The 26,272-nt window shown below is 36.7% G+C and overlaps 3 protein-coding genes across 3 annotated transcripts in view; 2 read left to right on the top strand and 1 right to left on the bottom strand.

Moving 5' to 3' along the window:
- Positions 1 to 1,786: 1,786 nt before the first annotated feature.
- On the bottom strand, positions 1,787 to 15,701 carry LOC138307320 (D-beta-hydroxybutyrate dehydrogenase-like). Its single transcript, XM_069247997.1, has 9 exons — positions 15,666 to 15,701; positions 12,952 to 13,111; positions 10,947 to 11,071; positions 10,393 to 10,515; positions 9,976 to 10,079; positions 5,157 to 5,229; positions 4,775 to 4,836; positions 2,569 to 2,619; positions 1,787 to 2,305 (listed from the first exon to the last, which is right to left on the bottom strand). Exons 2-9 carry the CDS (start codon positions 13,104 to 13,106, stop codon positions 2,213 to 2,215), a joined length of 786 nt encoding a protein of 261 aa, XP_069104098.1. The 5' UTR covers positions 13,107 to 13,111; positions 15,666 to 15,701; the 3' UTR covers positions 1,787 to 2,212.
- A 38-nt stretch (positions 15,702 to 15,739) lies between these two features.
- Positions 15,740 to 21,170, top strand: LOC138307321 (mannose-P-dolichol utilization defect 1 protein-like). Its single transcript, XM_069247998.1, has 5 exons — positions 15,740 to 15,887; positions 17,500 to 17,565; positions 18,357 to 18,489; positions 19,707 to 19,911; positions 20,193 to 21,170. The coding sequence occupies exons 1-5, from the start codon at positions 15,779 to 15,781 to the stop codon at positions 20,412 to 20,414; spliced, it is 735 nt and encodes a 244-aa protein (XP_069104099.1). The 5' UTR covers positions 15,740 to 15,778; the 3' UTR covers positions 20,415 to 21,170.
- A 1,628-nt stretch (positions 21,171 to 22,798) lies between these two features.
- The window catches only part of LOC138306967 (sodium-dependent multivitamin transporter-like), a 19,239-nt gene continuing 15,765 nt past the window's right edge, over positions 22,799 to 26,272 (top strand). Inside the window, exons 1-5 of the mRNA XM_069247570.1 lie at positions 22,799 to 22,924; positions 23,545 to 23,888; positions 25,037 to 25,105; positions 25,431 to 25,482; positions 25,781 to 25,848. Of these exons, the coding sequence (XP_069103671.1) occupies positions 22,918 to 22,924; positions 23,545 to 23,888; positions 25,037 to 25,105; positions 25,431 to 25,482; positions 25,781 to 25,848 (540 nt within the window). The 5' untranslated portion in view covers positions 22,799 to 22,917. The remainder of the gene's footprint in view (positions 22,925 to 23,544; positions 23,889 to 25,036; positions 25,106 to 25,430; positions 25,483 to 25,780; positions 25,849 to 26,272) is intronic.

The following is a 26,272-nucleotide window of genomic DNA, read 5'->3' as shown; positions in this document are numbered from 1 at the left end:
GGCAGACCTGTAGTTTGTTCCTTGGATGTATACATTAACAGAATTGAACAACTATACATTATGGTTGACTGTGTCGGTTTGAAGTAAGGCATCACTGTCTCTGTAGTCTCCAAAGAAAGTCCCTACATTCGTTTATTTGGTCAGTTTTTTCCTCCTCCTGAACTGCCTTTACAATTTGGCTATGACAGGTGTGGATAATACGGCAGCGATAATAATCACTGGTATATCGAGAATGCGAGCCAACTTGTTATGCATATAAAGTGTTGTTTGTTGTTGATTTCTCTGATATTGATTTGGACTAACCAGATGTATATAAAGGACACTGACCACAGCTGATTAATCTGCCAATGAGCTTTATCTGTCAATCATAATTCTGTAATTTTGTTGTCTGTTCAATATTTAAGCGTGATATATTTTATTTGTAAATCAGTTAGGTCTCCGACTTTGTACGGAACACAACGGCTTTATTCTGGACACTCCAGAATAGCCCTCCGTCAAGTCAAAGTTATCAACCTTAAATTCCATAGTTCAACAGTTCAACTTCAACATTTTCTTACGTCATCTTTACTTCCTCACAAAACGTGAGGGAGTTTCCGTTTGTTAATTTTTTCAGGAATTCAATATCCATATATAAAATATTTTATTTATATAATATTATTGTCATATGTGATATGCGCTTGTCGAGATGATGTCGAAGGCAATTCACGTAGGATAGTGATTTTTTAAATTAAAGAAATATGAGTTTCATTAAATTTCTGTTAATTTTCTAAGTACAGGAGACCTATTCAGGAATTGCAATAACAAGTACAGAGTTATCTGCCTTACGGGTTGTATACAATAACGTCATACTTTTCAAAGAAAACGACATGGGTTTCGCTCACAAAATCATGACGTCAGTAATACACGTCACAATCGATAATTACTTGCGCCGAGGTAACTCTATGGCAAGCCAATTTAACATTTATTGAAGGAGCAAGATCTATCATCGTATTTAATCGAATTATATAAGATATTTGATATAATTATGTAAGATATCTTATATAATATATTATAATATCAGATTTAATCTCATACCTACAGGTGTAATACTGGCTGGTCTAGGGCAATACATCATGTCGCCTGATGCTGATGCCTGCCTGGTTGTGTTAAAGAAGATGCAAACAACGGAATTTGTATTGAAAATATCACGTTATTCTTCATGTATGGAAAATTGACTTGCAGGCGAGGTTTTCTTCGATTTGATTTTAAAATGGCGGGATATCATAGCTGTAAAATCGCAATAAAACGTCGAGGTATGAAAGAAAAATACTCTGTCATAAGTGGATCTGAAGGATAGGGATGTTCTACCCTCGGGATCACAAAATGTTGCAAAACCCTCGGCAAGCCTCGGGTTTTACAACATTGTGTGAACCTCGGGTAGAATAGCCCTATCCTTCATACTTATATCGCAATCAAGATACCTTATATATATGCATTGAAATTAAGGATCGACATTGCTCTTTGAATAAATGTCATGTTGGCTTGCCATATAACTCTCTAATATACAAAGACGAACTCCATTATAATTCATAATACAAAACATATTTATTTGTGTTTTTCATTGCATTATTTTTATTTCAATACAATAAAATCGGATCACAGCCTCATCTATCTTCCACTGCATGAATGCAAATGAAAATGATGAAAACGTAAGCTAATTATATATTCTATCCTTGTGGTTAAATAAATATATAGGATAAAAGACCCGTAATGTTTTACCGATTTTTTATAACATACAAATTTACTATTAATTTTTAATAATGTAAAACAGGAACATGGACGTTGACCAATAATATCTAAAGTAAAACCGTTGATTTAAATTGTATAATATATACACGGTATTATTTCACACGAATCGTTAATAACTACAACAGAACTAGGATTTAACAATACATTTGCATCAAAATGCATACGTGTATGTCCCTGAATAAATTCATGTAGATATATAAATGAGAGTAACACATTCCAAGGCGGTATTACATAAATATCAACTCTATCCTTATAGCACTACTAGCAAGTATATATTCAAAGTCATTTTACACGTTACATGTACATGTATATACATTTTTAAAGTAGACGTATTCAATTTTAAAGCACCCAATTAGCGGATTGCTAACCGTTGTCAAGACAAAGGTAACAAATCAAGTATTTCTATGTAACGTTGCTAGGTCCATCATTGTGACGTAAATCCAGCGTCCATGACAACGGCAGATCCATTCATACTAGCTCCAGCATCTGAGCACATGAACATGGCCAATTCTGCAATCTGGAGAGAAATATGGAATTTGATTATATATTCATACCTCTTTCAGTGGTTTAAACGCAGGATTGATGTGCCAAAGATCAAGGAAACAGGCAGTTCAGAATAAAGAATGCGAAACGACCTTTCAAAATGTTTGTAAATAATAGATCAGTAGAGAATGGAGAGAACAATGGAAGTCTGAAAATGGGCGACCGATCATCTGCAAAAATTCATTATGTAAACAGTTTTTCAATTGACATTCTCATAAATATTTAGTTTTTTTTTACCTCTGAGATCGTCACTGGTTTTCCTGTTGGGTTTTTAGAAAATCCTCTCCTCTGAAATGGAAATTAAAATACATATTTACCTTTTTAGTCCAAGAAATCCGTTTCTAAGACCAAGAGGATGTAAGAAATACAAAATGTACCATATGCACTCTACAGTGACCTGATAGTATAGCTATATTGAAAATATTGAGCTCGTTTAACTGGAGCAGATTTTTTTTTCTATCTTCTATCTTTTAGAATGTAGTCATTGAAACGGTTTTCCGGACATTTTTCCGTTACATATACTCAAATGATACAAGGATTATCATTACTTCGTCCAAAGATCTATAGAGGATAAAATGATGGTTCTACAACAGTGAGTGAGAATCATAATCAAACTAAAGTAATATCTGTAATTATATTGTTGATATATTAGCATTTAGGTTTTGGTGATCAGAATAGTAGCATTATCTTTTAATGTACACGCAGATCAAAGCATATACATCTCAAAAATGATTTTTTTATGATATGAGTTCAATTTTTTTTATGATATGAATTCATGTTTTTCTGTATTCTGCATTTCGAGCACTATGAATTATTGATTACAGATATGATAATCTTATTAACTTGTTGGGATACGCAAGTGATGTCGCTGTATGCTTTTAAAGGTAATGTGTAATTTACATGTATGTGTACGTTAAAAGTTACCACTGTGCGTGTCCACGTGAATCTCAAATTATTTCAATTTATTGCATTCTTAATTCACACTCCGCTGTCTGCCCTATATATGTTATATAATCAAATCAGATTGTAAAATCATTTGAAGACACTTTCTACACTCGTACCCACAGTTACATGTATTTGCATACGAGTGGTACAAAAGATATGTTTTTGTCTTACTTTAGATTTTATTCGTCAAAACTATCTTCATCAGTTCTCCATGAGACTTTGTATTGTCCAGATTTATTACATTGTTGTTTGTTATTGACAATTTTGAGATTCTACAAAGACATTGTGTGTTGGTTTGTTATTTACCTGTACAACACCGACTCGTACACACCGATCACATGGATCACCACGGGGTGTGTTAATTACAGGTATGTTCTAATTACCCCCCAGCGACGTGTTATTTACCTGTGCTTCACAAACCACAGCGGGGTGTCTATACGGGGTAGAATTCAGAATGTTGGCTAAGTGAGAAGACACCGGGGTAGGGATGTTGGGAGTGGGAGGAAGGTCAGGTGTCATAGATTACAACATATCTCAATAATTTCAAATAATCTTAATGGCATGATTCCAAATGAATCTCTTTATGCTTTTGTATTTGAATATTCGATCTCAGATCGAATTATATCAGAATGGTGATTTTGATACAAAAGTTGCCATTATATCTATACACGTAAAACACATCTCGATGATTGTGTTAGCGTATATTCCTAGAATCTTAATTGATATCAAACCAGTAAGATGATGATTAATATATGAACGCAGCTTATCTTTAGTTCACCATCTAGTTTTACGTTTAATCTTATTTCGAAATAGATTTAGCCAAATATAGAGATTTGAATAAAATCTAAATATCTGGTCAAATATAAAAATTGCATTACCGATACCGCATGCAATGTGAATGAATTAATAAAATAAACAACTGATAAACAAATATCGATGTATTTTTGCGAATGTAACTTATGTTGCTCTAAGGACGTCCTTGGTCGCTCGATTTTAAAATATTGGAGTAAACAAAAAAAAACATGCAGTTAAAATGACAAAATTGTAGACAACTACATGACACGGTAACCATGACAATTGAGACGTATTGGTACGATCCAAGTCAACTTGGTCATACAACCATGGAACCTGAACAGCAATATTGATATACTTTTGGTAACTATAATTAGACCTGGCCCTAGATTTCTGGAAACAAAAAACATCGATTTACAAAATGTAAGTCAAAACTAAGTTACATATTTCCATATATAAATATATGTTTCTGGTACATGTACTGCATTATGTATTTTTCCATGCTCGGGCCCGTTTTGACTTTCATAACATCGGGACCAGAAGCTTTTGTAATCACAAGAAGAACATTAATTGATTTTGAAGTTTTTTTCTTATTTGTATTTAAGACACCTTTATATACTAATATCCACCCTAGTGTATGTGGAAGTGTCTACTTGATGAATAAAACATGTAGAATTGACTATGAGTTTCGTTTTCGTAACATTACCAAGGCTTCCTCTGTTGATATGTTCTGTTCTTTGGCTATCTTCTCAGCAGTCGCCCTGAATACTACAACAAAGTATTCTTTGTGACAAAAGTGATTTATAATATACATACACAGGGATAATGTCGCCAAAAGTGTTTTACAGTTGTAAGTGTATATGCAAATTGAAACTAAACAATAACTACCAGGTAGAGTGAATCTACATCAACGTACAGTTTAAAGTTAGATATTTTCCCAGTTTTCAATCAATTAGAAAATAAGCAACTTCAATTCGCTAGTCAAGAGTATTCAGTACTGCGTCAGTACTCTAACGGAGCAGAACGAAGGGAAGTAACTCTGATAGATTAGAATGTACAGTAAGTATTTTATCAAAGAGTTTCCTTACTTGGTGCATCTGCAAAGCCCGGGCATATACAATTACAGGTAATTCCATGGGGTGCCCCTTCCAATGCCACGCCCTGTAAACAAATAACAATGCACAAAGGAATATTTCATAGCCAGAGGTAGTTATTTTTCATTCTACCCAAGGATTTCTTATAAATCCTTGTTCTACCAGGGCGATATAACCCAATATCAAATATCTTTAATTTGATATTAGATAGTAGTCCGCTAAACCTGCCTATATTATTATGCTTTTTTTTAATTAACATTTTTTGAAAAGCCTAATAATATAGGCAGGTTTAGCGGACTAATTAGACAGATGTAGTTTCGTTGACAAATGTAATTGATTACAAGAAGAAAGATGGCCATAGAATGCCACCCTGAAGAACTCAACGTTTGAAATATGTAGTTCACAAGCGCAACATCAACAAGGTTGTGACGTCAAAAAAGGAATAATGACTGGTGTTTCCAAAAATGGAAACATTGACTCGATATGCTATTGAACACTAATTAGAGCATATATAATATTTCTAAATACATGTATGTACAAAGTTTCATTAAATCTAGTAAATGATATTTTTTCTTCAAATTTTGTTACTATATAGGCTGACATGTGCATATTGCATAATCAATCATATATATGGAGAATGAGTTAATAAGCTATTATAATTTACACAATTGACTGTGTATACTTGATAATACATACAATAGTTTAAGCTATTCTAAAAACCGCTTTCCGTAACGTGGAACGGTAGTGGGCGCGGGACGACGGACCATGTATGTTGCATCGACGCAGAACAACTTAAAGATCCCGTCATCATAAAATGGATATCAAACAAAAACGAAGGATGAAAGTTGCAATGGAAATAAACAAAATAAAACTATGTACGAAGAGGCCGACATTAATAAGTTAAGTGTAGCGTAGTGCAATCAACCATTATTCTCCAACGATGCAGGACCGATAAAAAACGACCTATACATACACTAATACGGCTATTTTTGCGTATCAAAAATATCGCGATTATGACTTTAATTTTGCGGGATAAATTTTCACGACCACAGCGATTTCCACGCGAAAATTACTTCATGTATAGCTCATGAACATCGGACACTATAGGGAGAAAGACGGAGCTCCAACATTTACTGTAGCATCTTTAGTGTAATCATAATTAGGTCTGGTATGCAGACCAATATTTTTGTTCGTTCCATGAAAGTGAAATATTATACGACAGCCATTCTCGCTTGTCAAGATAAGTAACATGTAAATAGACTTGTACTGTACGGAACCTGGAGAGGAAGGCAGATTGGGAACAAATATTATTTTTTGTATGTTATCAGCCTAATAGATGAAATGAACGTGTGATATACACGGATGGACGCGTAACAGGTGCTCTAGATCTAACTGTAGTAAACTGTAGTACAGGTATAATGATATTTATTTCCAGTCGATAACACTACGAGTCAGAGGTACCGACCTACAGGTATAGACCTACATATATGTAAACTAGTACATTTTTAACGATTCATGCTTATTCCATTTGAAGCAGCATATCAAAACAATTGAAAGGAACAAAAAGGGATGAATCCAGGTAAAATTGTGATTGATTTTTGTTGAATTCTGCTTTGACGTTTTCATAACAAATTCAGGTTAAGGTCAAATCTTAAGTTTGTTGTAATGCTTTCCTATGAAGGTTGTCCCTAAATTAAAGAAATTGGTTCCTAAAGTTTATGTTGATGAAATTGAGAACTGGTATACAACTTCATCCAGACATTGTGTAAACATCTGGACGATTCCAAGGCATGTGGAAGGGATGGTAGATGGTTCTATGTTTTTATATATGATGGAATCTTCGAATGAAGCCGGTTTTTAGCCCACCATCATTAGATGGTGGGCTATTCAAATCGCCTTTCGTCCGTGGTCCGTCGTCCGTCCGTCCTTCCGTCCGTCCGTCCGTCCGTTAACAATACTTGTTACCACTATTTCTCAGAAAGTACTGAAGGGATCTTTCTCAAATTTCATATGTAGGTTCCCCTAGGGTCCTAGTTGTGCATATTGCATTTTGGGACCGATCGTTCAACAAGATGGCCGACAGGCGGCCATCTTGGATTTTGATAGTTAAAGTTTGTTACCGCAATTTCTCAAAAAGTGCTGAAAGGATGTTTCTCAAATTTCATATACAGGTTCCCCTAGGACCCTAGTTGTGCATATTGCATTTTGGCTCCGATCAGTCAACAAGATGGCCGACAGGCGGCCATCTTGGATTTTGATAGTTAAAGTTTGTTACCGCAATTTCTCAAAAAGTGCTGAAGGGATCTTTCTCAATTTTCATATACAGGTTCCCCTAGGACCCTAGTTGTGCATATTGCATTTTAGGACCGATCGGTGAACAAGATGGCTGACAGGTGGCCATCTTGGATTTTGATAGTTAAAGTTTGTTACAGCTATTACTCAAAAAGTACTGAAGGGGTCTTTCTCAAATTTCATATACAGGTTCCCCTAGGACCCTAGTTGTGCATATTGCATTTAAAAACCGATCGGTCAACAAGATGGCCGACAGGCAGCCATCTTTGATTTTGATAGTTAAAGTTTGTTACCGCTATTACTCAAAAAGTACTGAAAGGATCTTTCTCAAACTTCATATATAGGTTCTTCTAGGGCCCTAGTTGTGCATATTGCATTTTGGGACCGATCGGGCAACAAGATGGCCGACAGGCGGCCATCTTGGATTTTGATAGTTAAAGTTTGTTACCGCAATTTCTCAAAAAGTGCTGAAGGGATCTTTCTCAAATTTCATATACAGGTTCCCCTAGGACCCTAGTTGTGCATATTGCATTTTAGGACCGATCGGTCAACAAGATGGCCGACAGGCAGCCATCTTTGATTTTGATAGTTAAAGTTTGTTACCGCTATTACTCAAAAAGTACTGAAAGGATCTTTCTCAAACTTCATATATAGGTTCTTCTAGGGCCCTAGTTGTGCATATTGCATTTTGGGACCGATCGTTTAACAAGATGGCCAACAGGCGGCCATCTTGGATTTTGATAGTTAAAGATTGTTACCGCTATTTCTCAAAAAGTACTAAAGGTATCGTTCACAAATTTCATATGAAGGTTCCCCAAGGACCCTAGTTGTGCATATTGTTATTTGTGACCGATCGGTAAACAAGATGGCCGACCGACGGCCATTTTGGATTTTGATTGTTACAGTTTGTTACCGCTATTTCTCAGAAAGTACTGAAGGGATCTCTCTCAAATGTGTAGGTTCCCCTTGTACCATAGTTGTGCATAGTACCTTTTAGGACTGATACATAATGCCTTTCGGGACTGATCGGTAAACAAGATAGCCAACCGGCCGCCATCTTAGATTTCATTGTTGAAGTTTGTTACCACTATTTCTTAGAAAGTACTATAGCGATCTGTCTCAAATTTTATATGTAGTGTGTTTGAAAAAGTTTGAAAAGCAGGGAAAAGATCCCTCTTTCCATTGTCAGACATAGATCATTTTTGGTGGGCGCCAAGATCCCTCTGGGATCTCTTGTTTATTTATGAGGACGGAACGAAAAACTGTTTACCATTAGAGGAACATTTCACAGACCGCAAAGCGGCATGTTGAATGTGGTGGCGGCTTTAAAATTATCATCATATTGCAGGGGACACTCAATATGCAATCTCTGACATGTCGGCAAAGTTTCAGATTACTAGGGTAGCCAGGATTCTATTATTTGTGTAATAAATATGTAATAGAACAAACACTATAGTCAGGATGCGACATAAATTGTCATGCTAAAACGTTTTGTGTATGTAAATTATGCATCAGTGCAATTTTTATTGGGTTTTGAAAAATACAAGCTGGTATGTATGTCACATATCTGAATACCACTGTTACATCTTAAGTTATTACAGGGGAAATAATTGTTGTTAAAATCATGTAAATAGTGTTTATAACAACAAAATCCTCCTATACGTTCTTGATAGGAGAAAGTTACTGATATTCCTCCCATACCTTAGCTAGTCCTACGAGGCCGGTCTATACCTTAGCTAGTCCTACGAGGCCGGTCTATACCTTAGCTAGTCCTACGAGGCCGGTCTCTTCCCATACCTTAGCTAGTCCTACGAGGCCGGTCTATACCTTAGCTAGTCCTACGAGGCCGGTCTATACCTTAGCTACAATGTAGTCCTATCAGGCCGGTACCTCAGGCGGTTCCTCCATACCTTAGCTAGTCCTACGAGGCCGGACTATACCTTAGCTAGTCCTACGAGGCCGGTCTATGCCTTAGCTATTCTTATCAGGCCGGTACCTCTTCCCATACCTTAGCTAGTCCTACGAGGCCGGTCTATACCTTAGCTAGTCCTACGAGGCCGGTCTATACCTTAGCTAGTCCTACGAGGCCGGTCTATACCTTAGCTAGTCCTACGAGGCCGGTCTATACCTTAGCTAGTCCTACGAGGCCGGTCTATACCTTAGCTAGTCCTACGAGGCCGGTCTATACCTTAGCTAGTCCTACTACGAGGCCGGTCTATACCTTAGCTAGTCCTACGAGGCCGGTCTATACCTTAGCTAGTCCTATGAGGCCGGTCTATACCTTAGCTAGTCCTATGAGGCCGGTCTATACCTTAGCTAGTCCTACGAGGCCGGTCTATACCTTAGCTAGTCCTATGAGGCCGGTCTATACCTTAGCTAGTCCTACGAGGCCGGTCTATACCTTAGCTAGTCCTATGAGGCCGGTCTATACCTTAGCTAGTCCTATGAGGCCGGTCTATACTTTAGCTAGTCCTACGAGGCCGGTCTATACCTTAGCTAGTCCTATGGGGCCGGGCAATACCTTAGCTAGTCCTATGAGGCCGGCCTTTACGGCACTGTACGGGGCCTTGCCTGGTCCACTGATGATCCCCATTTGGGACGAAATGTTGACAATTCTCCCCCAACCTGGAATACAAAAAGAATGACCATTCAGAATTGAACAACTGCAAAATCTTCTGCCAAACCTATTCTCCAGAATACCAATATCATTAGTGACGAGTAAATTGAATACCTTGAAAATCAAATTCTATTTTAGAAAATTCGTCAGGCTGGGTCCATACCATGAAGCCCCATCTACAGCGATTTTTATTTCTATTCTAAAACTTATTTCCGAAATTCAACCTAACACCAATGGTTTTCAATTCTCGTTGTTACTTTGATAATTAAATAATTCAGAACATAGACACACAAAAGCTTCAGGACACACAATATACCCTACCTTTGGCCTTCATGCCCGGGACGAACGCCTTCATCAGATGGAAGGGTGCAGAAAGCGACACCGCCACCATCGTATCCCATTTCTCTGTAGGGTAGTCTTCTACTAAGTCAAGGTGCTGGACACCTGATGGGTAGGAAATATACGTGAAAAAAACATACTTGGTTACAGTATAACATTTAAAGACCCAGGTCATTATTGTACCGTTATCTTAAAAAGACAGAGTCGGTATACCCCATAAGGTACATGTAACATATTATCATATACACTGCATATAAGAGTGATAGAAACACTTGTAAATTAGATTTTATAATTAGTAATAGACCATCTGATAATTTCTTCTTAGTTATAATATAACGCCTACATCAACTTATGACTGTTTAACCGATTTATCTTACAAATGCACTGGCGAAAAACGTCTGTACCTCAACTCAGTGAGGGGAGACTATCCAGGCAGGGGCGATAACTCGACTATTAACAATTAGTTGAATCCGCATTGTTGACATGTGCATTCATTTAAGTAAGGGAGATAACTCATAAAAGCAGTCTCTACGTACCAGCATTATTGACTAGAATATCAATTCCTGCGGGATATAACTGCAACACTTGTTTACAGAATTCCTCTATCGCCTCAACAGAACAGAGATCTCCTGGCACGAACGTAGCTTCAACCTTGTACTCACTGTAAATAAAAAAAATACTGTAAATAACCACCGTCACGCCCCACAGGAGGGTGAGAACGAGGAGTCGGTTTTTGAGGTACTTCGTAATCACTTTCTGGTTTGGTATTTATGGCAAATAAGACATTTGTTGATCTCATGTGATTTGTGACGTATTCATGAGAGGAGAAATTAATTTTTGCAAATATTTTCATGAAATGGCTTTTTACCGTTTTGATGGCAATACAGGTGTATCACAAACTTTTTGTGGTCATTCTAAAAATGGCGTATCTTTTTGGTGGCCATCCTCATAATGACGTATCTTTTTGTTGCAATACTCATAATGATGTATTTTTTTGTGGCCATACACATAACGACATATCTTTTTGTGGTCATAATCATAATGATGCACCTTTTTGGAGGTCATACTCATAATGACGCACCTTTTTGGCGGCCATACTCATAATGACGCACCTTTTTGGAGGCCATACTCATAATGACGCACCTTTTTGGCGGCCATACTCATAATGACGCACCTTTTTGGAGGCCATACTCTTAATGACGCACCTTTTTGGAGGTCATACTCATAATGACGCACCTTTTTGGAGGCCATACTCTTAATGACGCACCTTTTTGGAGGCCATACTCATTATGACGCACCTTTTTTGGAGGCCATACTCGTAATGACGCACCTTTTTGGCGGCCATACTCATTATGACGCACCTTTTTGGAGGCCATACTCTTAATGACGCACCTTTTTGGCGGCCATACTCATTATGACGCACCTTTTTGGAGGCCATACTCATATCGACGCACCTTTTTGGCGGCCATACTCATTATGACGCACCTTTTTGGAGGCCATACTCTTAATGACGCACCTTTTTGGAGGCCATACTCATATTGATGCACCTTTTTGGAGGCCATACTCATAATGACGCACCTTTTTGGCGGCCATACTCATTATGACACACCTTTTTGGAGGCCATACTCCATTATGACGCACCTTTTTGGAGGCCATACTCTTAATGACGCACCTTTTTGGAGGCCATACTCATATTGATGCACCTTTTTGGAGGCCATACTCTTAATGACGCACCTTTTTGGAGGTCATACTCATAATGACGCACCTTTTTGGCGGCCATACTCATAATGACGCACCTTTTTGGCGGCCATACTCATTATGACGCACCTTTTTGGAGGCCATACTCTTAATGACGCACCTTTTTTGAGGCCATACTCATAATGACGCACCTTTCCCAAAACCCTTATACTGATGTTATATCTTCGATACGCTGATGCTATACTTTAGATCAAAACCAAACAAAGAGAAGAAAAACAGTGGAAGCTAAACATCTTACAGTACATGTGTATTGGTGAGGTATGTACCAGTGGATGGACAGGATAATTCGACGTACATTTTCTAAAAGGCCCACAACCTTTCTGAAACGGCTTTTAATTTTTAGAATGGGAATGTAAAACGAGATCGATAATTTTGTAGAGTCGCAAAAGTTAAGTTAACGTTAATACTACAAGTATCATCACCTTCTGAAAAATTAAATTAAAATAAATGAACTGTTATTTTTTGTAACGCGGGTCGTCTTATGTTTCCGCCGTCGTCCTAAATACCGCGCGGTAGTTGACTATCACTGCGCCAGTCGGCAAAACAGCGAAATGACTCTCCATTGTTATCATATATACATTACGCAAGAAATCCCGCATATATTTGGTGTTTTAACCTCATCTTAGGCCTTCGGTGTATATTTTCTGTTGTTATTAATGGTTAAAGAAACCTTTATGGCTTCCTCCGGAAAAGTAGTGGGCTTGTAACCATACAGTGATGACGCAATGATGAACATTATAACTGTTTTGATAGGTAAACTAATACATACGTAGTATTACGTACCTTTTGATGGTCGTGACGACCCGGTTTATTGTCTCTTGGTCAGCGAGTCCTGTTATGATAAGAGAGCATCCACGTGACGCCAAAGCCGAAGCTATCCCGTTACCGATTCCGCTGGTCGAACCTGTTACCACGGCAACCTGTCCGTTCAAACTCATGATTCCTGAAAAGAAAACCTGACCAGTACGCAATAAGGATAAAAGAGAGTTTGACCAACCTAAAAAACATCAAATCAGCTGTGACCGGATATTGAGTGATTGTACTGACGCCAATCCGTGTACATTATATGAACAGCAAAAGTACAAAGGAGTAAGAATGACCCAACACTAGTCAATGCAATTGTAAATGATCCATTTGAAGATATCCTTGCAGCATCAGATACGCCTAGTCTCTGCATTGTTAGGTTCCGCCTCGGAAACCACAGTCTCAAAATGCCACACGCTTTGTTTATTAGACGCAACAAGTGAAGGCTGATCGATCTCGTGATTTTGCAAACTTTTTTAGAATGGCGCAGGGTTGAAGTGGGTTTTTTTTTTATTCTCTTACCCCGGACAGGGTTCTGGGATATCCGCAATTTTACCGAGTGTGAACTTTTTCTATCTCATGCTAGAGTAAGGACAAGCAACACGAGATCTTTGCACATGCTCACATAGAGTATACTGGAGAAAAAGAACCATTCACTCACTTTAGGGTGATAGTATATATACGGCAGATCTCAACCATCGGGATAAGATTATTAAGAATCTTACCCCTTGTGTTGAGATTCTCCTGTCTCACCACAAAGGAATTGAAATATTCTATTAGTATCTCATGATATATGATGGAGGGAAACGTTCAACGGACGTGTACGAAATATTCTATTAGTATCTCATGATATATGATGGAGGGAAACGTTCAACGGACGTGTACGCAGGTAAAGTGGGGGAAAACCTCAAGCATGCATTGCCATGAGAACAGGATGATGACTCCATGAAATTAGTCACCAGAAATTTTTATATTGTCGTCTAGACCGTTAATATTAAATCAATCAACACGCCTACTCATACGGTCAGCGTGGCGATCACACGGAATTATATGAATACGTAATTATACGAAACAGTACAAGCTCAACGTACGAGTCCATCTTTACATCTTTTGAGAATTTCTCTCAGCGTATTTGAAAAAACGTGGCGGACAAACTAAAGATCCTCAAAAATAAAATAGACGGAAAAATGGGTTAATAGTTTCGATCAGGCTTTCAGTCTTGAGAGCTTCAAAATCAATGTTCCATCTTAAGAATATGTCGGTCATTCCAAAAAGAGCTGCCCCAACTTTAGCTTATCGAATTCAAGTCGGGGTTGTCACTAACAAATTGACAGTTGAACCATTAAAGGGCCACTACCTTTCCGAAACGGCTTTTAATCTTTAAAACGGGAATGTAAAACGAAATTGATAAATCCATAGAGTCGCAAAAGTTATTAAACTGACTGTAGATACTACGCTTACCCTCACCTTTTTACAATTTAATTTATATAAATTTTATGCTAATTTTCATAACGCGGGTCGTTTTATGTTTTCCGCCGTCGTCCTAATTACCGCACGTCGGTTGAAGCAGAGCGACATTAATATTCACGGTTACATAGTTTACGCGGGGAATCCTGCATTTGGTCGGTGTTATATCATCATTAATATACATTTTTTTTTGTATCATTATTGGTTTAAAAAATATTAATTTTGTTTCGCAAAGGCAGTGAACCTTTCAAAAGGTCATTCATTAGATTTGCTAAAACAATAACTTGAATAATCCAATGATTTGAATAAATAATTAAATAAATAAATAAACAAACAAATCATGCACGTACCTGTACATCCGAGTTAGCTAGAGCTGTACATTAATAAATGTCTGTTTTACATTAGGTCTATATTTGTTCACCTTTGTAAATTGTATAAATAAAGACTTTTCAGGCACAAGCATATTCAGGAATATGCGTATAAACTTCAATATGTTACCCAAGTTTATACACAACTATGACAACGCAGACAAGTGGTATTTTTTCACTATTAAAAACAGGAGCAGACAATTTAGTATTTTTCTTCAGTTACAAAAGTTACTAACTTTACATCATTACCACCATTGAAACGTTTGAGCTTCTAATTTTACTTCAAGTAAAAATATGAAAAATAATTAATTGCATCCGAAAAAATTCCTTGCCACTATATCCTATATGGAATGATGTAATGATTGCGCATGCACCAAAGGCAAAATAAATTATTTTATATTATTTTTGTGTTAATTAGATTATTATATACACGATTAAACACCAATTATTGTACAAATGATGAATATCATTTATGCTCTGTCGGCGGTGGAGCATCTTTAACAGTAATTAATTTTTCATTTGATCTGTAACTCATTTTGGGTCTCGTGCATTGTGCAGCATTAATGACAAAATCACACACACAATTTACATATGATCTTTATTAGGTTTTTTTCGGTAAACCTAGGATCGCCGGACACCTACCATATAGCAGGCTACACTGCTCAGCGACTGGTCAATGCTCAGCCAAGCGAGACTGTGTTAGTTCCTTATTCATTATCCATGTGGATCCTTGATTGTCATTCAAATATTTATAGCATAGAATAATATTTCAATATCATAAAACAAAATGTTACAACATGAGAAACAATATATTATTTATGTGGATCTTTGATGAAGCAGATGAGATTTACATCCTACCTTTGATCGGGTCGAAATCCGGGTTAGACTGTTGTACACGCCCTTTCAGGATCAATTAAGCGCTTTATCCGGTTCCCCCTACATCTCAAACATTTCAAGGACCCAACAAAACCATGGCGAAACCGGCAACAACGGATGCATCTCTTCTGGAGAGAACCGTGAAGGTTTTTGTACCTCAACCATGCTACGATGAATTCTTTGTCAAATTCAACTTCTTCGAAGGTACATTTTTCGATTGTTTGGAATCTAGTTCTGTGTAAGATAAGATATATTTTGCAGCTTTTATTCTGACATTATAGAAAGACGTTTCGTCCACAATGTTTTTGTTATCGTTCTTTTTATATATGATTTGGGGACGAAACGTCTTGATCTCTGTTCAAAGTTCATGACGTGTAGGAAGTAGACTATAGGATATATATCGATATTGGCTTGTTGACACGAATTATGTTTTATTTTGAATACACGATCGAAAATTTAATAGAAGCAAAAATTAAATTATTAAAAAAATGCACTAGATCTAAATGATGCTTATTGATAACGTTTTTACTTACATTTTGATTGTTAATAGCCCGAGATACTCTAGCCCTGACACCAGGTTAGACATTATTACAGATAGATGTCTGGTGTAGGGCCAGAGCGCAGTGCTATTGCTATATCAAAAGCTGGAATTCGCCAACACCGTTTGGTATCGGGTCAGGTCATCTCTAAAATCACACTGACCTCTGAGAAACCTCACTTACCTTGGTCTTTTCAACAAATGAATAATTTATCTACTCAAATATAGCAATCCGTATAGATTAAAGGCGATTTTCATACTATGAGAAAATGGCGCCGACAAGGAGGAAGATTTAAAGTTGCATGAAGGAAGCTACTTTATGGACATAATATAACGTGCAGGCATGATAAAATGGATTGCTATGGGTAGATAAATTGTTCATTTGTTGAAAGGCAAAGTTAAGTGATGCTCCTCAGTGATTATAATGTGTTGTTAGCAGTCTCAGTCTGAGATGACCTGGCCAGATACCAAACAGTGTCGGCGAGTTCCAACTTTTGATATAGCACTGCGCTCTGTCCCTACACCAAACATCTATCTGTCATAATGTCTAAGTCTGGTGTCAGGGCCAGAGTATCTCGGGCTAGATTGTTAAATGCATACACATCTGCCCATATGCTTTATTGGAGAACCTGCAATAACAGGAGAGTAGATCTAGTGTAACCGGCCTGGGACCTACGAACACTAGCTGGATTGAGATACATGTCTACGTACCTGCTGTAGTCACCGGTGTCATAACCCCCAGTATTATATATATAATATATATATGTTACACTTAGTACTCTTCCCTCCTTTCTCAAACTTCACCTTAGAAGACACAAACCTTATACTATATCTGTTGACTGCCAATTGGTTAAATCAGTAGAGGAGAAATGTATCTGGACTAGCAGTCAAAGAGGACATGAACCTGGAACCTCTAAACAGTTCTTCTGATGATTGAGCTGGTCCAATACAGGAAGTCAAGGGTAAAGAACAATTTACTGTTGATTAATCCCACCATTCGGTGATTATGACTCACCTCAAGTGATCACTTAATAATCACTACATGGTGGGATTAATGATAATAAATTTGTACTTTACTCATGTCGTTTTGGGACCTTGAAATCCCTGTATTCGACTACTATCACATAGGTATATTCCTCATCAGAATGTTTAAGTCTGTCCAATATGTTACAATGCATAAACCACCACCAAAACCTGAAAACATGTAGTGACATACAATTGATTAGGAATACAGCAACAGAGTACCTGCAATTTATTTTTATCTTTTGTCTGTTTCAGTTAACTGTATGAAAGTGGTCCTTAGCAAATGTCTTGGCTATGGTATAATTCTTGGTGCAGTATTAGGTAAGACTCTTTCACCTCAAATTTAATTATCAAGCACACTTGTCCATAAAAGCATTTACTAGTTTAAAAGATGTCGTACCTAAAGCAGAAAATTTTATGTATCATAAATTTAACAATTTACTGAATTAATGATCAAATAAATGTCGTAATTTTGATAACCGTATTCAACCCAAGAAGCACACCCAGGGCACTTATAATGCAGATATCAGTAATTGAAAAAAATGAGAGTCATTTAATAGACCCAAAAGTGGACTACATGTATTTTGTCACAAAAAACAGTGCTCAACATACTCCATAATCAATTTGCAAAAGAAATATGGTAAAGAAACCAGAATGATTTTCACTTTATCAGTATGCATTTGATTTATGAATATTGCAAATTTGGCTGAAACAAATATAATAAATCTTTTTATATATGAGATAACTGGTTGAAAAAGTAGACCTATGAGTACATGTAATGTAATTTCTTCAAAAATCTGTTGAAAATCCCTTGTTTTGATGAAATATAAGCTTCTTGTCTTTGTAAAATCAATGTCTATGTATTACTTGTGTAAATATTCTCAAAAATGTGGGTAACCTTTAGTGTTGAATAACACATAAAGGCTCTCCTTGATTTGTCTGTATAAAACATACATAGTGATGAAATGTAACTTTAAATTATCAGAAAATAGGATAAGATTTTCATCTAACTTTATTTGATCTACATAAATCAAGAGCAGACAATTCTAGATCTGGCAGATCTGCTTTTAGAAAATTCAGTTCTCTTATTATACTGCTAAATCTTCTTTCAGTGAAACTGCCACAGATAATCAAGATCTTCCAGGCCAAGAGTGCCAAAGGCATCAGCTTCATTAGTGTTTTGTTGGAGCTGATAGCTGTATCAGCTACAACTGCATATGGATTCGCCATGGCATTTCCATTTAGGTGCGTATATATACATGTATATATATTGGGCAAAGAAGTAATTCTAACAGTGTGGACAAAAGATTGTCAAATTTTCAAGACTATCTGCCCCTTTGTCAAGACACAAGAATAACAAATAATATTACATGTTAAGGATGGTCACGGACGTACACAAAAACATAAACAATAAACACAATGTCATATAGAATATACAGATAAACTAAAGGGACAATATCTATGTGTATTGTCTGAATGATCCCTTCGGTCAGTCGCTATAATTAAATGTAGTTGCGATCGCGAAAGGCTAATTTAGCTCACCTGTAGAAGGGCATATCAAAATGGTGTGTAGTCAAAATTAGTTTCAAATTAGAAAAAATGTCTACGTATGTACAAATGTAAATAATTTCTAATTTGAAACTAATTTTGACTACACACCTTTTTGTGTACGTCCGTGACCGTCCTTAACATATAATTTTATTTGTTCTTCTTGTGTCTTGACAAAGGGTAAATCCATGGTTTCCACTCGATAACGTTAGTATTTATGGTCATATTTCAACCAAATATGGTATATTGCTTTATATCAATGAGATCTTATATGGGTTCATTACTGGTCAAAATCTGTCAATATTTTCAAGAGTTACAGGACTTTAAAATCGTCAAAATATGGTTTCCGCTTGGAAATTTTAGTATATATTGTCCGATTTCAACCAAATATGGTATATTGCTTTATATCAATGAGATCTTAGATGGGTTCGGTACTGGTCAAAATCCATCAATATTTACAAAAGTTACAGGATTTGATAACTTCACCTAATTATTAACAATATTTCCAACTGTAAATAACTATTTTTTGTGATGCTGTGCAGGCGACACATCCACTTCCATGGAATTCTGGTCTGGGTAAAGTACCTATGACATTATGCTAGCATGCAAATTAGTATTATATCTCAATTAATACCTGCACACAAAGCCATATGACTCTGTAATATACAAATACAGAATATGTTGTCCTTGACTGGTTATTATCTAGTCTCACAATGAAATATAAAAGAAATTGCTTCATAACTTTGCTCAGTTTCAAACTAGGGGGAGATAACCTACTTTGTAGTATAAGAATTAAGCTTAGAAATCATTGACATGATTTTATGCTTGCAGACACTTGATGTCACAGTCAATACCTACCAGCAAGGGCAGATAACTGTGTAGTAATACCTGATATATTGTGATTTATTTTACAGTTCGTACGGAGAAGGAATATTCCTGGTACTACAGACCACAGTGATCGTGTACCTAGTCTTGTACTACTCTAACCAGAAGGGCGGGGCCGTACTATTCCTTCTCATCTACACACTCTCTATGGCCTATCTAATGTCACCTCTAATCTCTATTAAGATGTTAGCACTTTTTCAAAGCGTCAACATCCTTGTCGTCATTCTTAGTAAAGTAAGTAACTATATTAACGAGTGTGCTACCGTTTTAGTGATGGCACTTTGTATAGTTGTGTAGGTTTATTTTGTAAGGAAAATGATCAAATTTTCCAACTTAGGTAACGGTTTTTGTGATGATTATATATCAACTAGTTCTTAGATCCCTGTGAGTAATACCCGATATTTGTTTTATTTTATTTCCAATATTTATCGCCGTGCATTGTCAGAATTAAGTTAGGTATACATTAATGGTGACAGGATTAACAATGTCATAATTTAAATTTTTTTCTGTTCTAGATGATCCAAGCAGTGGCTAACTTTAGAAATGGTAGCACCGGTCAGATATCGGTCATCACGGTGTCCCTACTGTTTTCTGGGTCATTGGCGCGGATTTTTACATCACAACAGGAAACAGGAGACAATTTAATCATTCTCAGCTATATAGTCGCTTCCTTATGTAATGGCATTATCCTAGCCCAGGTTTTATATTACTGGAACAAAAAGCCCAAGGAAGACTAAAAAAGGGGTCATAATGGGACACGTTATTTCTTAAATGGTCAAAGCATATTATTTTTGTTTAATAAAACTTTTTTGGTGAATTGTGTGAAGAGTGCCATCTGTAAATATAAAGTAAGATTTTGTTCAAGCTGACAATGCATGTTAAAATCATTTATGTTGAGATCAAAAACAAAATCTTTCAAATGGTTTGCAGATAACCCCTGTATGTCGGCCATAGTTGCTAAAGAAGTTGGCAGTCATTTTTCTTTTGAAATAGGTGGGTATAAAAGCATCAGCTTCCTTATGGTCAATAAACATGGGTAATCTGAAACTATCTAAAAAGGAATGTTTTTAACTTGCATTTCCAGCTTTACGTCAAACTTATACATCTTGAGGACCCTGTTTATTTCTAAGTATCTCTAATACTCTGATAATTTGAACTATAACTTTAACTTCAATTTAACTTATTCACCCTAGAAAACCTATTAGAACTCTTCCAATACAAAAGTTTGACCAGTTCATTATGAGTTTTTAGGGAGGAGGAAATATTGATCGAAGGAGAAAACTGTGATGAATGCTTCTCTCTAATACTTACTCTATATCGTGATTGTTTTCGCAAAGTAAAAGGGGCCATGATAAATATTCAGGATTTTCTGAGAATTTGAGATAACGAAATATTTTAGTTCTGGTATTGAAATTGTACAATACATATGTGTCATCTAAGAGATGCTGTTGTAAATAGCTGACCAACATAATTAAAATTCTGTGATTACAATACATTTTCGTTGTTTAATGTTAGCTCACCTGGACCAAATGACAGGTGAGCTTATCACATGGTGTGATGTCTGCTGTCTGTCCTTATTTCCGTCACCCACTAGTCTAAATAATGACATCCCTTTATAATGAACAAGAAAATTCAACGAAAACGGATTAAATTTCCTGTGCTGCATCTCAAATATTTCTTCATGGGAGCAGAAATAAATCGAAACTAGGATATATGCTTGAACAGACCATTTTGATGTATCTAAGCTGCTAGGATTGGCTTTCTAACAGGGGGCCAAGTCAATCTGATTAGAACCAAATTTTTAAAGCATATAGAAGATCTGGTTTTAATCAGATTGGAGGCAAAGTGGCTAATGTGTGAGGATATTTTACCACTGGCCCTCCATCAGTTGCGCCTTCAAATCTCGCAGGATGCCACAACAGAGAAAGTTTATTAAAACAACAAACAATGCAATCAACACATCAAGTAAAAAACGAAAAAATAGCATTTTAATAAAAACAAAATTAATGGACACAGAAAAACTTAATATAATCCGAATGTCTTCGGTGGTTTGCTAAGATGCACGCTTCAAAAATATAGGCCATATCAATACCTGCCTCCCAAATCTAGGAGATAGCGACATCTGCCACACAAATCTAGGTCATAACGACACCGCCTCACAAATCTAGGTCATACCGACACCCGCCACACAAATGTAGGTCATAACGACACCCGCCGCACAAATCTAGGTCATGCCGACACCCGCCACACAAATCTAGGTCATAACATACCGACACCCGCCACTCTAATCTTTGTCATACCGACACCCTCCACAGAGATCTAGGTCAAATTGACATCCGCCACACAAATTTAGGTCACACCGACACCCTCCATACAGATCTAGGTCATACCGACACCCGCAACTCTAATTTAGGTCATACCGACACCCACCACTTAATTCTAGGTCATACCGACACCCTCCACACAAATCTAGGTCATAGCGACACCCGCCACACAGATCTAGGTCATAGCGACACCGCCTCACAAATCTAGGTCATACCGATACACGCCACACAAATGTAGGTCATAAAGACACCGTCGTTGTATCCACCTATGGGCTATGCCGATAGTAAAACTTAAGGCAGTTCAGGAGAAATAAACTACTCAATCACAGAACTACAATGACTTCCTTTGAAGATTTACATAGAGCTACGACAAACATTCAAACCCTCACATCTCTTGTTGCACACCAGAACCTTCAGATTTGCTATAATATCACACAGGGATAGATGACCACAGTGATAATATCCTCTTGGATTTCCAGGGTGAATACCGCAAAGTCGGTTTAAAATTTCGCGGTTTGGCTATGATGGTATATTATATATTTTTTTGTTTTTCATTTTTCAATGTTTCACGGATCAACTTTTGACTATAGAAATGTTGGAAATATCAATCCGAGAAAATATGCGACTAAACGGTATACCGAAATTTATCGTTTCTTTATGTTAATAATGTATGTCTTTCTTGCATATATAATATCCAAAACAGCTTGGTTTATCCCCATACCGATATAACGTACATTGTACCCGTGTAAGTGCATATATAAACTTTCTAAAGCATATCTGTGTCGTTTCTGGTATTTATATATAAACATGTTTGTCCGCTCACGAATGCGCTGACATGTATCTACACCCTTGTCATTAAGTCGTCCGTGTATGGTAACATTGAACCTGTAACTGGAAGGCTGCAATATCAAGTAAAATGGATGGTAAGTCATTTTGTAATAACTCTTTGGTTTTGGTATTACCGGGTAAAATAGACCTCCTCCCGTGAGAACGTTTAGAGAAAGCGTATACATTCTGTATTTAGGGATGTTTACGTAATAATTAATTTACGAAATTAAGATTTAATTATTTAACATACATTCTGTAATTTTCCCCATATGGTGACATTCATAACGCCGAATTTTCTTACATTTTTACTATTTGTTTTTCCCAGTTCAAATGTTTATTTTAATTATTAATTTCCAAGTGCAACATAGTACGATTCCATTTAAGAGGCGTTCGTTTAATGTTCAGATGAATATTTCGTTCGTAAATGACACTGTGTCCATGTATCTATTTTACTCCTATCAATCCCATGCCCTTTTATTTTTGTGATATACAGTATATTCTATGCCTTTTTGATTTCTCTTTTGATTTTGTTTATGTCGTTCCCTGCTGCTGAACTCTTTTATGAGTTGCTGTCTTTGCAATTCTTGCTGATGTTTTAGCCCGCCAACGTCTTTTACATGTCTAGATACCAAATTGAAAATGAGTTTCATTTGGACAAGAGTTGCTTTTTTACCGTAAGTATATTCAACTTCCATTGTTAATGATAACTCTCCAGGGGGTAGCGAAGTACCGTCACTAGTACTGGCGGACTATTTAGTGTTTGCCGCAGCCTTGCTCGTCTCCCTCGCCATCGGTGTGTACTATGCTCTTTCTGGTGGACGCCAGAAGACGACCAAAGAGTATCTCCTTGGCAACAGAAAGATGAGCATCATCCCGGTCGGACTTTCGCTCATGGTGTCGTTCGAATCCTCGATCATGATGCTGGGATTTCCGGCGGAAGTCTACACCTATGGTATCCAGTATTGGTGGTTTACTGTGGGGTTTATGTTGTCACAACTCGTCGCCATCAGGATCATCGTACCTCTGATCCACCCTCTCCGCGTCACCAGTGTATATGAGGTAAGATTAGTTGATTGTCGTAACCATTCGGTAAATTACGCAAATAATCATGTTTTTGTGGTTATTTCCGTCAAAAAGCATGGTAGTTTGACAATTTCCATCAATAAGTCATGCTATATTGACAATTCTCTTTCAAAAGTCATGACATTCTCACAAGTTTTTAGAAATCTAGAAATCATGACTTTTTGGTAGCTTCCGTGAAGAAATAATGACATTTGGTAATTCTCATAGTGCATTTTATCAAGAAATCATGATGTTTTGACGATTTCCGCATGACATTCAGACTGATTTTTCGCCATGAAGTCATGGAAGTGTGACAGTTTCCCTCAATAAATTATGACAGTTCCAACAATTCCCGCCGAAAAACAAGATATATTTTGGCTATTTCTATACTTAAATAATGGTATTTTGGCGATTTCAACAAGAAGTCGTGACATTTTGACAATATGCGTCTAGAGGTCATGATATTTTGGCAATATCCATCACGAAGACGAGAAATTCATACTGTTTTCGTCATGACATTTTGGCAGTTTCCGTAAAAAAATTCTGAAATTGTTAAAATTCCCGCCAAAAATCATGAAATTTTTTGCAATTTCCATGAAGAAGTCACAAAGTCAATTCATTCTGGCAGTTTCCGTCTAGAAATCATGGCATATTAACATTTCCCGGCAAGAAGACATATCCGTTACTACGTCAAAATGTTCTAACAATTTCTTTTTGAAACTCTTTATGAAGTAGCCAAGGCATATTGGACCTGGACTCCAGCATTAATAGAATATAGGTCAATACCGTCAACGCTTGTATTGGCCAAGTAATGACATTTTTTGCAGTCCTCGTCCATACTCGTAACGACCCGTTCAATCATTCCACTTACATTTGTAGACAAATTTCGTCGGGGCTATGGATGAAATGAATTGCTTGAAATCATAAAGACTTTTAACGTAGGTTGTCCAACGTACTGTGTTGCTAATATAACAGCCCTACATTGCGGGAAAATTTTTGCAAAAAATTATACTTTATCCAGACTGGTATTCTGCTCACTATCAGTACCGACAACTGCGAAAAACAGTTGCTAATGTACCTTGTGGTGAAGTTTTGTCATAAAATGCATTCTTTATTTTAACTCTACCATTCTGCTCATTTTTCAGTATCTACAATTACGATATAACAGCCGTATACCTCGCCAGTTAGGAACCGCCATGGGCATGCTTTATTACGTGAGTTTCCCTCTCCCGCATGTACGGTTTAACAAGTAGGGTTGTTCAAACCGGTCGGAATACGCTAACCGGTTACTCAGAAAATCCGGTTAATCGCGGTAAACTTTACGTTGAAATAATTTAATTTAAGAAGCTGTTGTACATAACAAAAAAAAATTATAGCGAGTTCATCTAACAACCAAGATCATCTCGCTATATTACGGACATTTTTCAATTCCGATATTTCTAAATACATGTCTTGGTATATTAATAATAAGAATTTAAATTTAGCGAAATATACGTCATTACTATCATTATTACAAACGTATGTTTTGTATTTGTTTAGATATTTTACATGGGAGTTGTATTATATGGCCCAGGAACAGCATTGGAAGCAGGTCTGTATATCACTTCCTGTTTGGCTGGCTAATTTAAATTAATATATATTGGTTACGTATACAATCCTGTTAAATCATGTCATTTAAAAATTAAAAATGCAGGAGAAAAATATTTGCAATCTCATTATTGGTCATTAAAGAAAAGAAAATCAACATTTTCCATATATGATGAAATGGTTACTACTTATCATTCATAAGAATAAATGACCAGTGTTGTTTTTATACATGAGGCGTCGTAGGGAAAAGCTTCGAAGACTTTCGTAAATTCATTTTAAATGACATATTATTGTATTTTCAGTCGCTAATTTCCCTTTGTGGATGTCTATGGTAGTGATAGCTGGGGCAGCCGTAATATACACAGCCATTGTAAGTGCTACAAGATTTATTTCTATTTTAATAGGCGGTCAGAGAGAAGACATGCGAATTTTACTGCAATTATGAATCTGAGTGATGGATGAGGAGCTTCGCCATTTTGTTGACTTGATTGTTGTCATTAAATGTTTATAAAAATGAATTTAGGCTTTTTTTTTTTAATTTGACGGTTCATCATTTGGATATAAAATAGTTCTTCAATCATGTCTGCGTTTCGATTGTGCATACATGTATGTATACCGCATAACCAGTCATTTAAGCGGGCCAAAAATGTTTCGCGATTTTGATTAAAAACGAGAAAAATCCCGTTTTAGCTATTTTAATTTTTTAGCGGTCTTGCGGTTAAGTTATATATGAATGAATCATTTCGCAAAACTTCGCGAATCAAATTTTCGCGATTTTAGCAATGTCGCGGTAT

The sequence above is a fragment of the Argopecten irradians genome, chromosome 14 (assembly GCF_041381155.1).
Source record: "Argopecten irradians isolate NY chromosome 14, Ai_NY, whole genome shotgun sequence".
In the NCBI taxonomy this organism is placed as follows: domain Eukaryota; kingdom Metazoa; phylum Mollusca; class Bivalvia; order Pectinida; family Pectinidae; genus Argopecten; species Argopecten irradians.
Note: the sequence above shows the minus strand (reverse complement) of the source record. Positions and strands in the feature narration are given on the sequence as shown.

Bases quoted from the DNA above. Each gene is read 5' to 3' on its own strand.
- LOC138307320 (XM_069247997.1), bottom strand. From the start codon at position 13,106: ATGAGTTTGAACGGACAGGTTGCCGTGGTAACAGGTTCGACCAGCGGA. The intron at 10,516-10,946 runs GTACGTAGAGAC...CCTACCCATCAG, and splicing joins TATTCTAGTCAATAATGCTG to GTGTCCAGCACCTTGACTTA. The intron at 4,837-5,156 runs GTAAGGAAACTC...ACTTTGTTGTAG, and splicing joins GGGCTTTGCAGATGCACCAA to TATTCAGGGCGACTGCTGAG.
- LOC138307321 (XM_069247998.1), top strand. From the start codon at position 15,779: ATGGCGAAACCGGCAACAACGGATGCATCTCTTCTGGAGAGAACCGTG. The intron at 18,490-19,706 runs GTGCGTATATAT...TTTATTTTACAG, and splicing joins GCCATGGCATTTCCATTTAG to TTCGTACGGAGAAGGAATAT. The intron at 19,912-20,192 runs GTAAGTAACTAT...TTTCTGTTCTAG, and splicing joins TTGTCGTCATTCTTAGTAAA to ATGATCCAAGCAGTGGCTAA.